We start from the raw sequence: 14,362 nt of genomic DNA on the forward strand, positions 1-14,362 counted from the left end.
GCAGTCTGCAAAGCAACTTTGGGATGCTTTGAGAGACTTATATGTAAAGGCAACAGCAGGGAGTAAAGTTACTCTGACGAAAAAGCTGTACAGAGCCTACCTTGCAGAAGGAGATAGCCTTCCTGAGCACCTGCAATATATTCAGCAGCTGTTTGTTGAGTTGCAGGAGAGAGGAATGGAATTTACACCTCTCACAAAATCTATATCCTCCTGTCCTCACTAAATGAAACATGGGACACGCTGATTTGTACCCTGGAGGCTATGCCTGAAGCAGACCTCACCCCATCATATGTTACACAGCGCTTACTCGCTGAATGGGAGAAGAGAGAGGAAAGATCCCCCCCCATCTCTTCTGGAAAGCTGCAGTACCAGAAAACAAGGGAAAAGAAGGGAAAGGAAGCTGAGGCCACAGCACTAGCCAGCCAATGATGCTTCACTTGTGGTTCAGCTGGACATTTGCAGAAAGACTGTGCCTTGAGACCCAAGAGTAGAAAGACAGAGAAGAACACAAGGGCAACACAGAAGAAGGCTCTTCAGACAACCCAAATTGCACAGGTTGCTGAGAAGGGTAATTCTGATGTATGGGTGTTAGATTCTGGGGCCAATTGTCATTTATGTAATTGTAAAAGCTCTTTTGTGTCACTGTCTAAAACTGAAAGACAAAATGTATCTTTGGTTGATAGGTCTGTGACCAAAATTATGAGACAAGGTGACTTGTATTTATCCTGCTTGGGAGAAACTGTAAAAGGTGTGTTGTATGTGCCAAATTTACAATCAAACCTTTTATCTGTGGCACAATTGGCTGCAACAGGGTATATCATAACATTTAAGAAAAATGGTCGTGAGATATGTAAAAATGGAAAATTGTGTGCTACTGGTATATTAAAAGACGCCTTGTACATTGTGCAAAATGCAAGGAAGCCAAGCTGCAAGGCTGCAGTTGGCAACACTCCATATCATGACCAATGTGTACACCTGATGCAGAGGAGATTTGGTCATGCAAATTTCAAGTATATAGCACAAATGCCACAGCTGTGTGCTGACCTAAAGATAAAACCCTGTGACAAATACTTAGATTGTGTAGTTTGCAAAGAATGCAAAACACTAAATGCTCCTGTGAGTAAGCACAGTGACAGAGTTACAACTAGACCTTTGGAAATTGTACACTCTGACATGATTGGTCCTTTTGCTCCAAGTCTTGGACAAGCAAGGTATGCAATGACCATCATTGATGATTTCTCAAGATACACATTTATCTACATCTTAAAACATAAAGATGAGGCATTTGAGAAATTTAAAGGTTTTGTGACATGGGCAAATGGAAAATTCCCTAGGCCTGTATCTGTATGTGATAGAGGAGGAGAGTACCTTTCTCACAAATTCAAAAGGTTCCTAGTGGAAAAGGGGATAGAACAAATTCTTTCTAACCCTTACACCCCTCAGCAAAATGGTGTTGCTGAAAGAAAGGGCAGAACCTTGCAAAATGCGATGGAATGCATGCTAAAAGATTCACATTTATCTTTTAAGTATTGGGGAGAGGCAATATCTACTGCCTGTTATGTACAAAATAGATTGTATAACCCTGTGATTCAGGACACTCCATTCCATTTGTTTTATGGTGTGAAACCAAAGGTAAACCATCTTAGAGTGTTTGGTAGCACTGCATGGGTTCATATTCCAAAACAACAGAGAAGGAAAGGAGGCCCCACAACAAAGAAAGCCATCTTTGTTGGCTATGAACAAAGCCAGAGGAGCTACAGGTCCATACTGGGAGAGAAATTGATAATTAGCAAAAGCGCTTCTTTTGCTGAACAAAACTGGGGGGGATTAAATTCTAGCTCTCCAGTTGATCTGACCACCACAAGAGAACAGCAAGGACTTGCTGATAGTGATCTTTTGCCAGATGAGGACATTAAACCAGAAAAGCAAACTGAAGATCTGTCTGATGAGACAGATGCTTCTCAGGAAAGTGATGGGAGTCAAAATTTAAGCCCTGTATTACCTCACAGATCTCAGAGAAGTAATAAAGGCGTTCCTCCATCACGTTTTCAGGCTGAAACAGTAAAGGCTTTTCACATATTCACAGAACCTGAGTCTTTAGAACAAGTGAATGCTTTACCACCTGAGATTGCACAAAATTGGCATTCTGCCATGGAACAGGAGTTAGCATCCTTGAAAGAAAATAAAACATGGAAACTGGTAAATCTACCTCCCAATGAACACTGTCTAGGTTGTAGGTGGGTTTTCAAACTGAAAAGGGATGCTGATGGCAAAATCCAAAAATATAAAGCAAGGTTAGTTGCAAAGGGGTTCACTCAAAGGAAAGATTTAGACTTTGACAAGACTTTTGCACCAGTTACTAAAGGTGAATCAATTAGATTACTGTTAAAAATTGCTGCACTCAAAGGAATGTCAGTTCACCACTATGACATTCAAACTGCATTTCTCTATGGTGATTTAGACCACAAATTATACATGCAGCAACCCCCTGGCTATGAAAAAGGGGAGAATCTAGTCTGTGAACTGCAGAAGTCAATCTATGGGTTAAAACAAGCTGCTAGATCCTGGAACCAAAAATTAGATGAAAAACTGCAGAATTTTGGTTTTGAAAAAGGAAAAGCAAATCCATGTGTATATATGAAGAAAGACAAACAAGGCTGTATGTATCTGTGCATTTATGTTGATGATTTGCTGCTGTTCACATCGACAGAAAAACAAAGGCTTGATTTTGAAGCCTGCATGAAAAGCCATTTCACATTAAAAAGCCTTGGAACTGTAACAAATTACCTAGGTTTGGAAATACACAGGAAGAAGGATGGTAGCTTTCTGTTAAGCCAAAGGGGAGATAATGTTAAAATATTGTGAATGGAAAGACATACAGAGTTGTCAAATAAAATTGGCTTGCATCTTATTCTGTAGTATAAAAAGGGGAGTGTTAATGTGTTTTCTATTACAGATTAAGGTTGCTATGGTAACTAATCATTTTGGCCAGGTGAAGAGGTTGAATTTAACTGTCCCCTTTTCACATGTTAATGGTTGCATTGCCTAAAGGGAGGAACTTGCCTGAACTTGTTTTAGTTTCACTTTCCCTTCTGTGTAGGCTTGCAGAGAATATCCAGCTGAGAGAAATCTCTCCTCTCAGCAAACAGCCTTTAAATAAGTTTGTTTTCTGTACATAAAATTATTTTTATAGAAATGCCTGGTGTGTGACTTTCTTGATCTCTCCTGGGCCAAATGCTTTCTAGCACTTTGCCAATACCAACAACACAGAGATGCATATTATGTAGCTTTATTTATTTGTTTATTTTGCCCCTGAGTCAGTTTTTGAGTCCTGGCGACTGCCTGGACTAGTCCCTGCAGTTTTCTTGGCAAGGTTTTTCAGAAGTGGTTTGCCATTGCCTTCTTCCTAGGGCTGAGAAAGAGTGACAGGTCCAAGATCACCCAGCTGGCTTCATGCCCAAGGTGGGACTAGAACTCACAGTCTTCCAGTTTCTAGCCTGATGCCTTAACCACTATATCAGTCTGGCTCTCTTTATGTAATTTTAGAGATTGTTAGATTTTATGTAATTTTAGGTATCATATTCTACGTATATTTTAGATATCATCACATTTTTGTAATTTTAGATGTTCTTACATCTTACATAATTTTAGATACTACCTCACTTATAACCTAGACTTAGATTGCTCCTTTTGGACTTTACTCATGGGTTCTAGTCAGGTTGTTTATATATACATACATACATACCCTGTGTGTGCATGTGTGTATATATACAGTATAACAGAATCATCTTTTAATAGGGAAGGAGATGTGGAGCAGGAAGTAATGTTGATTGTTTATTGGGAGTTTAACCCTATGCATTTCTACTCAACATTAAGCTGAAATCATGGATCTTGCTCCTAGGTAAGTACCCACTGACTTGCAGGCATAAATAAATGAACAAGTTGGAGAGGATGTGTAATTTAATTTACTACAGTCATAATACAAGTTTATGCCAATATACTTCAGACAGGTTATAATTTAAAAATATACTGAATGATTTATAATTTTAAAGTAATAACATATAGCTTAAGAAATGTTATATAAAATGAAAAAGGTGGAAATAAACTGACAAAATCCATTACTAATTCTTACATAGATGTATATTCATATGGTTTTATAGTCTCGATAAGTACTGAAACATAAATTATGCCATCAATCCTAGAAAATCTGACTTATATTATTACGTGGAAGCATGTTCTTTTTTTAAAAAAATGCACTTGCAAATATTTATATATCTGCCTTTTATATATTGACAATTTTAATAAAAGTGCATATAGTGCACAAAAGTAATAAATAAGGAATATAAAAACAAGCCTTGTGTACATTATTATGGCAAACTTTAAGAGGATAATCTTTAAAAAAAATTAAAATGAAAGTTGTATTATAGCTTTTTAGCTATTACAGGATTTCAGATTTCTTACATCACGCTGGCCTAAGAGCTATTAAACTGTTAGGACAATAAAATGAAATCCTAAAGATAGTCATCCTACATATGTTAGGACTAGTTTGTAATGCCAAGCCATTATGCAGTTTTTTTTTGTTTTGGGCTGTGATGTGGACACCTACCATTTATGGTTTAGCATTACACAGGAACACATAATTTACCCTCACTTACAAAAGAGAATTTACATGGCACCCTGAAGAAAATGTATTCTGATAGTAGGTTCCGTGGACTTCAACCCTAAATTTACTAGAACTGTGGCACCACAAAACTCTCTTGGTTTTGTTACAACACTATAATATAAGGCTACCTTTGTGGAAAAAGATATTATACTGATGTTTTTCCTTCAAGCATATTTTCTTTTATTATGTCCTTCACCTTATTTACTTTGCATTTTAAAAAGGTAAAGGTTTCCCTTGACGTAAAGTCCAGTCGAATCCGACTCTAGGGGGCGGTGCTCATCTCCGTTTCTAAGCCTTGGAGCCGGCGTTGTCATAGACACTTCCGGGTCATGTGGCCAGCATGACGACTCGGAACGCCGTTACCTTCCCGCCGAAGCGGTACCTATTGATCTACTCACATTTGCATGTTTTCGAACTGCTAGGTGAGCAGGAGCTGGGACGAACAACGGGAGCTCACCCCGCTGCGCGGTTTCGAACCGCCGACCTTCCGATCAGCAGCTCAGCGGTTTAACCCGCAGCGCCACCGCGTCCCTACTTTGCATTTTAGAGCTGCAGAATTCACACTAGGGTGTTCAAATTGCTCTAAGACATGAAATCATGATAGCTGGTTCATCTCACCTTCTTCCCTCAAAGATCTAAACTGTCACCTCAATGCATCTCCAGGGTGGCAGGAACAATAGCTATCAAGACAGAGTCCCTCAACACTGCAAGAGGGAGCTACACCACCCTTTGGGTTATCTAAACCCAATTACAAGCACAACAATTAATGAGGTAATAGGGTAGCAGCTTTGATGCAACGTCCAAAAAGACTGCAGACCTCCTTTTTCCAAACTGAAAATTGCTTTGAATCTGAAGAGACTTTCAGAATATGTTTATAATATGGTATTGGGGTGAGGGCCTAGTGTTCAAATAACACAAGCAAGCCAGCCAAAGATGACACTTAATATACAGATGTTTAACCACAGCTCTTTGGCTGTAATTTAGCATTGTGAGGAAATAAATTATTTTTCCGTAAATGACAACTCAGACTTGATATAATTCTATGGAATGCTTATCAGCGTTGTTTTATTAAGATGGTGGAAAAGGGAACTACAAAATAAAGACATTTGTTTGCCCAAGATTAGTTACTCCTCAGTTGGATAGGGTATAAATTGCCACTCTCCAATACATGCGAGAAACAAATTGGTAAAGCTCAAGCAAATTCATTCAGATGAGCTTTTCAAAGGTCACAGAATTCCTGGATGTAATTTTCTCTCTGTTTGAATCAAAGGAGTGTGGATTTCAAATATTCTATGATAGCCAAAGTTTACAATCTCCATTACTCATTCCAATAAAATTGAAAGTAATTGCTGGAGGCTCCAAGTCAAATAAAATGCACCAAAAGTGAAAGAAGAAACCATAGCAACTTTGATTATATCTTGGCCAACAAACGGTGATCTTTAATTAATGTGCCATACAGAATGCACAGACGTCCATTCTAAATCTATACTAAGCTGTTACCTCTGACAGAAAATAATAAATACCTAATCTTGTTAAACAGATGCTAAAGGCCATAGCATTGACAGAGTACTGCTCAGTCTGAAAATCAGTGTATTCTTGGGTGCACCCATTTGTCTATTACACAGACGAGCCAACCCAGTCCAGATGATTGCAAGACATCCACTTGCATTAAGGCATGCTCACATGGATCTGCCTTTTCCCACAAGCATGTGGTACAAGCCTCAATGATGTCATGTGTCATGTCTTACTTACTTACTTTCTTGCCCTCCCTCTTAAAGCAATTTGTCTTTTGCTCCGGAGCTAATGCACCTTTAATTCATCATTAATATTTACTATGGGTACCTATGCAAAAGCACAGGAAAATCTTGAAGCAATTTATACAATATATAGAATTTTTTTTTTTAAACGTGTTAACAAAACAAAAGAAAATCCAGCCAACATCCATAAAAAGATGGCTTTGGTGAAGAATCAGATCCTTACAAATTTCAATAAATGCACTCCAGAGTATAAGCATTACCCCAGAGAAATTTTGCCTGTGAGCAGACACAAATGATTCCTTGCGACATGCAGCCTCGCTTAACTTCAGTTGGATAATATATGTCCAACTAGTCTGTTAGTGAACAATTTTTTTTCTCAGTGTACTTTCAGGTGATTAGATTTTCCATATCCAAATCCTTCCAAATGCAGTTTAAAATGCAAGATTGATCTGGGCTGATTTGTTTTGAGATCCAGTAGAACATTAAGAATTATGTGCTTGTAACGGTAAGAGATTATATTTGCAAATGCATTTATATCTGCATTGGAGAAGGTCAGAAGTCACTTTCTGTTTTCTCCCTAACAATGCACTTTTAGTTCTGTATTCTATCTTTTCTATATTCTACATTTTGTATTTTAACTATACTCTGAAAATTAATAAAATTCTTTTTAAAAAAAAGACCTATGTGCTTATTTACATGTTTGCGGTGTACCTTGCAGAAGACTGCCAACCACTCAGCGTTTGGGGTTTCTGACCTCCAAGAGTTGGCAGCCAACCAGTGCTTGCTTCCCCATCAATAACTGAATGCTTTGTTCCATTCCTCAGACACATGCCTAAACAGACAAATATTCTTGCCTCTTCACAAATATGAATGAGGAAAAATGGCTTCTATTTCTCTGTGTTTCTATGCTCAGCACAGTGATAAACATCCATTGCCTTCAAAAGTTCTAATGACGATGTGCAAGGACTTTAGGTGCCTCTACCTAATTGAGAGGTAGACAAAACTAGTTTGGTGATGCTGTGGTTAAAGGTGCTGGGTCAGAATACTGTGAGTTCTACTTCTACCTGAGACACAGCCAGCTAGGTGATTTTTGGCCAAGAACATTTTATCAGCCTAGGAAAAAGTTACCAGGAAGCCACTTCCACAAGTGTTGCCATGAAAACTGTATGGATTTGTTCCTGCAGCCACCAGGAGTCAGGATTAACTTGATGGACCATTGTAATGGTATGTGAGAAAGACCTTGAGAGACAGAGCAAAGATTTTTCCATTGACAACCAGAAGCAAGTGTATGGCAATGTGTAATGGTATGTGGGGAAGACCTTGGGAGATGGGGCGAAGAGATGCTGCCTAGGGAACAGTCATATAAGAGAGGGCATAGCCCGCAGCTGCTTAATGGACGGAGAAAGAGGCTCAGAAGGGACCCTCCCTAACTTCTCAGGCTGTAAAGGAGACGGTGGGAGACTTGCATTTTCAGACTTGCAAGATTCTGTTAATGTAGCCTTACAGTAAAGTAGAATTCACTCATCTGGTCATGTTCCCAGTCTGGTCCACCTGGGAAGGCTGACATCAATACTTCAAATCTACCAGCTAATCATACCTGCATGGAATTACAAGAGAGGCAGGTAGAACAAACCAAGAATCCCTTCCAGTTGGGGCACAGAATACTCCTTTGGGAATAAAGCTGTTTCTTCACAATGAAAACAGAACAAAGCCCCCTAATATTGATTATCCTTGTTTGGGCTGTTGTCTAGTTTGCTCAATGAGTTGTAGATACTATGGCAAATATAAGGCTTTTCCAACATAAAAAAGTCCATAACTTTATTCCCTCTTTTCCATAATGACTAGAGATCCTCAACATGTTGTGTGATTTCAGTGCATTTCCTGGTCTTGTAAAGAGACCCAAGGAAGTGCACTGGGGAGAAATCTCACATTCTGAAAGCGTCGTGTGAATCTGGGTATGCCTAGACATTATGGTGAAGATGGAAGAAAGAAACAAAGGCAGTTCGTGATAACATTTAATTCTAGCCTCAAATGCTGCTAACTAATCGGTATAAAAGTATAATTTTAAACCTATAAACCAGATTTGTAATAGTCCCCCTCAAGAAGCTGTATTGCTGAGAAAGTCACTAATGAGTGATGAATATGCCACTTAAGAAACTAGCAACTGTAAATGTGTGTTTCTGCAGGGGGAATTATAAGTAGGGAACTTTTTGACTTCATGCCATGAATTTTTAAAGATTTAATTACTTCAGATACCTGTGGCAATATTCAAAACATTTGGATAAGGAGTATAAATTATTTGTTCACATCAACATGGGGGCTCACACAGTGAATTCAGATAATTAAGAATTACTGAATATCCAGATTTGGATAATCTGATTTGCCACTGCTTGGCTGATTGTTTGGTCTGGATGACAGCAGATTTACTCAAGTTCGGGCATCATCATAATTTGCACAGCTTCGGAGAATGAACTGAAGTATCTGATATGTTGAGCTGGTTTTCCTAACACAAGTAGAGGAAAATGCCACTGTGTATGATAATTAAGATAACTCATGGATGAGGATCAGGTAGAATCATGGAATATTCTTTATTCTCCCAACCTCAGTATGGCTTTCCATATTGACCTCTGTTGTCAGTTATACATTTGCCATAAATGATTAGCATGCCTTGAATTCTAAGTATTTGGGAAAGCAGAAGTTCTAACCCAGTTTATCAGAATGTTGTATTAAAAGGAAACAAGCTGTAAGTTATTTGTCAATAACATTCATAACGGTTGCTCGATTTTGCTGAAGTACAATACACCCCTTATCACCTCACCAAATAGAAGAGTTGACACATGCGCTACTTGCAGCTGCATAGGATCTATTCAGAGAAGCCAGAGAACTGAGGGCAGGACCGTCTCTCCATCAAACCTACCTCACAAGTGGTAGATGAGAGAGAAGAAGTGAAAAGAGATGAAAGAGAAGAAAATAACTCTGTGAAGAACCGTGGAATATAAAGCTAGTAAACTAATAAACAAACAAAAGAGGAAACCACTCAGGGATCCAAATGCCACTTCTCATGAAGCACAAACAGTAAGAAAGTTTTCTTTCATTTTTTCACATTCTATCTTGCCGTATTTTGTTTTGTTTTGTTGGCCACTTGACTCCATGCCCACTCTGGGCAGTATCCAGCATGAAATAATTAAAAATAGAATAATGCAGAGATCCTACAAAGCAGCATCCAGAAAAAGGAGGATACCACCACCAAAACAAAATCTCTCAAGGGGCCCACCCACCACTCTAGCCCAAGGCCTGGCGGAAGAACCAAGTTTTAAGGGCTCATTTAATACAGTCAGGGTGGAGCACGTACAAATCTCTGGGGAGATTTCTATTTATGTACTGATTTAAAATCTACCTAAGAGAGAAGATGGGGGTATCTTTCTTACTCCCAATTTTCAGGGTGTCTTTGCCTGCCTGAAGAATCCATTATTCCACCATCCCATTCCACGAATTCTTTGCTCCTTCAAATACAATGTACTTAGGCAACCTTTTTTTTTTTTATTGTGAGAGTTGGCCTCTGACAATGTCCACTGTATGTAAACTGTGTGAAAGAAAACATGTGCCCTGCTTTTCACCTGCTCAGTATAGTACTGAGCATACTGCACAGCCTTCAAAGTGAAACCTATTACTTGACCTTCACAGTAGAAGAAAAGTTCAGGTGTACGCTGAAATACACAGAGGTTGCAGTGTGGAGAGCTCCTACTCAGAATAGTCTGTTTCATTCCCCTTCCCATCTACTTCTTTGCTCTTCCCCCTTCCTTGTCACTAGAATCAACATTCCATAGCTGGAGAATATGCTGAGATTTCAGTGGCCTGTTTTGGTGTAAACTGGATTTTGTGCTTCTACAAATCTTGGGCTACTCCCAGGACTGCTGATCTAGCCCTTGTGTGTGTCAATAGTACCATTTGGTATACTGACTGGTTTTATAAAATATTATTTACACTCAGTGGTAATTGCTATCTTGGTTTACAGATAGGGTTTTTCCCAGCGATGTCCTTGCAGTCCATTAACTGGAGAAGCCAAGACTGAACCTAAGATCCAGAGATGTTAGCTGTGTTAGGACCACTGGACTGACTGTGTGCCACCAAGTCATTTTCAATTCCTTGTGACCACACAGATGTACAGTAGACTGACTACAGGGCTTATCCCCTCTCCCCACCCCACACTTATGGGACCGAAAGCCCTTTTGCAAAAGGGTGATTCCTTCAAGCCATATAGTATCTTGGTCTCCTATCATGAGCTGTCATCCTCCTGCAAAAAGAAGAGGCCTACAAGATGCTGCACTCAAAACCAGGAGCTAGTATGATGCTTCTTAAGAAGCACCCCAGGAAAAAATGAAAAGTCTTAACAATTAGTGTACAAAAAGGGGATCAAAATGCTAGATAGCTACATGCAGGCTAAGGCCCCTTTGTGTAAGTAGGTGCTCAGCCTCCGAGCTGTGGTTGTAGCATCTTAGTGGGTGCTGTGAAAACAGCACTGCATGTGCATTCTGTGATGAAGGGACAAGACACTCCCCATCTTCTGGAATTGTTCCTCCCATTCACTAAGGAGAGGAATGTCCCACTATCACTTCCCAGAAGAGCACCGTTCAGGTAAATTCATGGGTAGGGGTTGCTACAGAGCAAAATAAGGTAGTTGGTTTTGTCAGAGCTCAGAAAGGCAAACGTAAATCAGGAAACCTCCTGGAGGAATCGACAGGGGTGCAGCCAATGGTGAAGCTCTGCTTTTGAATAACAACCAGAGTTCCATTCCCAATAAAGCAGAAACACTATTTTGTGTCTAAGTGCTGAGAGGTTTGCTAATATACGTTTGTCATTAATTCAATTGTACTCATTATCTTGCTCTTTCAAGTGAACCACAGAGAGACTTTCAAAAGCCTGGTGGATGGTTAAAAATTCCCCAGACAAACCTGCCTCCTAGAACTGCCCTACTTCTTATAACGAGGCACAAACATCTGCCTCATTTACATTTCACAGACTCAATTTTTGGGACGCAAAAGTCTACACAGCAATCGTTTGGAGACTCAGCTCAACTGAATTTCCTTCAATTCTTTCCTGGACAAAGTGCTGTTTTTCGGGCAACTCAATGGTAGCAGTAATCACTTCTCCTGCAGATGGAAGCAGGGTTAATTTGGAATGGAAGAGGTTACCATAAAGAACAGATTTAGCCCATTCCACAAAGCAGGTGGGCGGTGCTGGTGGTGTGTGACTGTATCAACCCTCCCACAGGGGGAAGAAGTGAAGTCCGTGGAGTTACCAACCTCTGTCTTCCATACCCAGAACATGCAGTTCTTTCAGGATGCGAGATTCCTCCCCAATGCACTTCATTGGGTACTTCTTACTAGAGAGAGAAACTCTGCAGGTGAAGTCACACGTATGCTGAGGATCTCTAGTCATTATGGAGAAGGAACAAAAAATTAATGAATCCATTATTTTGGCAGAAGCGTTACATTTTGCCATAGTATCTACAGCTCAGTAAGCCAGAGGCAGTAACCCTACTGTGCATGTCTTTTGTTAGGCAGGTATGGGGGAGGGGGGGACCAGACAAATTATTATTCCCACCTAATTAGAAACAGCGCCATGAAGTAATAAATTTCCAGACACAAAATCAATTATTGTAATGATTGAAAAAGTCTCTTTAATAGTAAGAGCCAACAGAATCCTCAGTACTGGGGACCTTTGTTCTGTTTTCATTATGAAGAAAATGGCTAAAATTGGATTTAAATTATAACTAATTCCTGTCAGAATATGCTAGCTTATCTCTACCTGGTGCCCTCTAGTTGGGTTTTACTCCCAACAATCCTCAACTCCCACAATCCTCAACTAGCCCAACATTTTCCCATATTGGCTGAAGTTTGACAGCTTGAAAGTAACAGCCGGAAGACAGTTTATGTAACAGATAATACAACAATCCTTTTCTATTATTATCCATAGCACATGTCAGCTTTGGCAACAGCTTTGGGTACCATGAATGCTGTAGAGCAACATGAATTGCCCAAATGAAGTTAATGGCCTTAAATATTAATGGCTTCCATCAAGAATGACCTCATCAAAGGCCCAAACTTTATGAGAGGGTACTTTATTTCTATATAGCAGAAACCTCTGCACAATAATCTTTCAGTAATTCCAATCATTTATCAGAAGGAATCTGGCAGCATCTTTTCCGACCAACAAATTTTACAAAAAGGCATCAGCTTTATTAGTTTGAAAAGGCGTTATTAGACTACTTCTGATTTGGAGCTACCATAAACAAAGAGAACTCTCCTTCTAGAACATTTCCCAATATTTATTTACTTATTTATCACATTTCTTCACCGCCCAACTTGGCAAGCAACTCTTGCTTATATGAAAGAGGACATGTAGTGTTCTACATTCCCGACAACACATTGTGCAACTGTTGCGATTGTAGCCTGCACAAGCTGCCAATTCAAGCATATCACACATTCCCATAGGCTCAGGCATCAAATCCACATCCACAAGAAAAATATATTCTCTGTCTCATGCACACACAGCCAGGCTACTCCCAACCCATCACACTGCTCCAAATATGGGGGTGGGGAGTGTTGGTGTTTTTAGAAAAGGACCAACATTGCTGAAGCTGGAAAAGAATGAGGTTTAAGATTGCTTTCTGGAATTTCAGATTAAAGTTTTGGAATTTCAAAGAAGCTAGAACAGTCCAGGTAATAAACATAGGGAAGCATCTGTATCAAGAGTCTTGTATCTCTGTAAAAATAGATAAAAATGTTCAACTAGGAATTGTGGTAGGTCTAATTGTACTAAGTTTCAACTCTAGTTTATTTCTCTGTAAAAGCCAGTGAATAATGTGTGATTTCTGCTTTTACCTATTCTTCAGGCTGGTGGATTTTTTTTTTAATTCATAATCTTGTCTGTAATATTAAATTGCCAACATCTCCTGTCTCATTGGGACAATGTGCCATTTGTAGCATTTGTGGTCTGCCTGACACATTGCATTTTCCTTTGCAATTTATCTTTTAAGTGTCAATTATGTTACTGGGATGGGCACAGCTCTATAATTCATCACGAACAACATGGATTATAGTACTTGCATTTTAGTATATAAGGTTAAAACGTGATTTTACATTTTAACTTTGCCTCTTTTAAAGTGTGATTTTGTTTTTCTCTTGTAAGGTTAGTCAGTCTTCCAAGAAAGAAGAGATCTGAGGTCTGTCCCTTTTTCCTCTCCCTGTTCCACATTCCACACAGAATGCACTTTTAAACAGTAAGTTGCATTTAAGGACTTGGGATAATGAGCTGTTTTAATAATCAAATTCTTCAGTGGTTTTCATTTATGACATCTGTTTAATGTGGTTGACCTGAGGCATCCATGGTGAATTATAACCAAATGGTTTGTTGTCTTTTCTTGCTTCAGATTACTTTGCATGGAACGTTACAGTCCAGCTAATTGGATAAATCTGGAATATGTTGTTCACAGAAGATGCATTTGAAAAGCAGTTGATTATGCCTTCAGGGACTAGGAAAGAGCTAGCACACAATTATCTGATTTTTTCCCCCAAAGAATTAAAGTATATGTACTATTTGTGCATTCCTAACCATGTAAATAAATGATGAACAACCAATTAAAGGGCAGCCTTATTTTTAAGCTTGTAAATGCAGATACCAGAGCCGGTTTGGTGTAGCGGTTAAGGCACTGATTAAAAACCAGGAGACCGAGAGTTCTAGTCCTGCCTTAGGCACAAAGGCAGCTGGTTGACCTTGGGCCAGCCACTCTCTCTCAGCCCTAAGGAGGAGGCAATGGCAAGCCACTTCTGAAACTCTTGCCAAGACAACTGCTGGGACTAGTCCAGGCAGTCGCCAGGAATCAATAGCAGGTACTGGTGGGAAGTAGCAAGCTATTAGCCCCAAAGCAGGAGTTTGGATC

General features: G+C 39.4%; 1 protein-coding gene across 1 annotated transcript in view; it reads right to left on the reverse strand.

The window, feature by feature from the left end:
- Positions 1 to 11,859, reverse strand: part of GABRG1 (gamma-aminobutyric acid type A receptor subunit gamma1) — a 65,272-nt gene extending 53,413 nt beyond the window's left edge. The window contains exon 1 of the mRNA XM_063310473.1: positions 11,720 to 11,859. Coding sequence (XP_063166543.1) covers positions 11,720 to 11,859 — 140 coding nt within the window. The remainder of the gene's footprint in view (positions 1 to 11,719) is intronic.
- Between the last annotated feature and the right edge of the window lie 2,503 nt (positions 11,860 to 14,362).

This window comes from Candoia aspera, chromosome 8, assembly GCF_035149785.1.
Source record: "Candoia aspera isolate rCanAsp1 chromosome 8, rCanAsp1.hap2, whole genome shotgun sequence".
NCBI classification, from domain to species: domain Eukaryota; kingdom Metazoa; phylum Chordata; class Lepidosauria; order Squamata; family Boidae; genus Candoia; species Candoia aspera.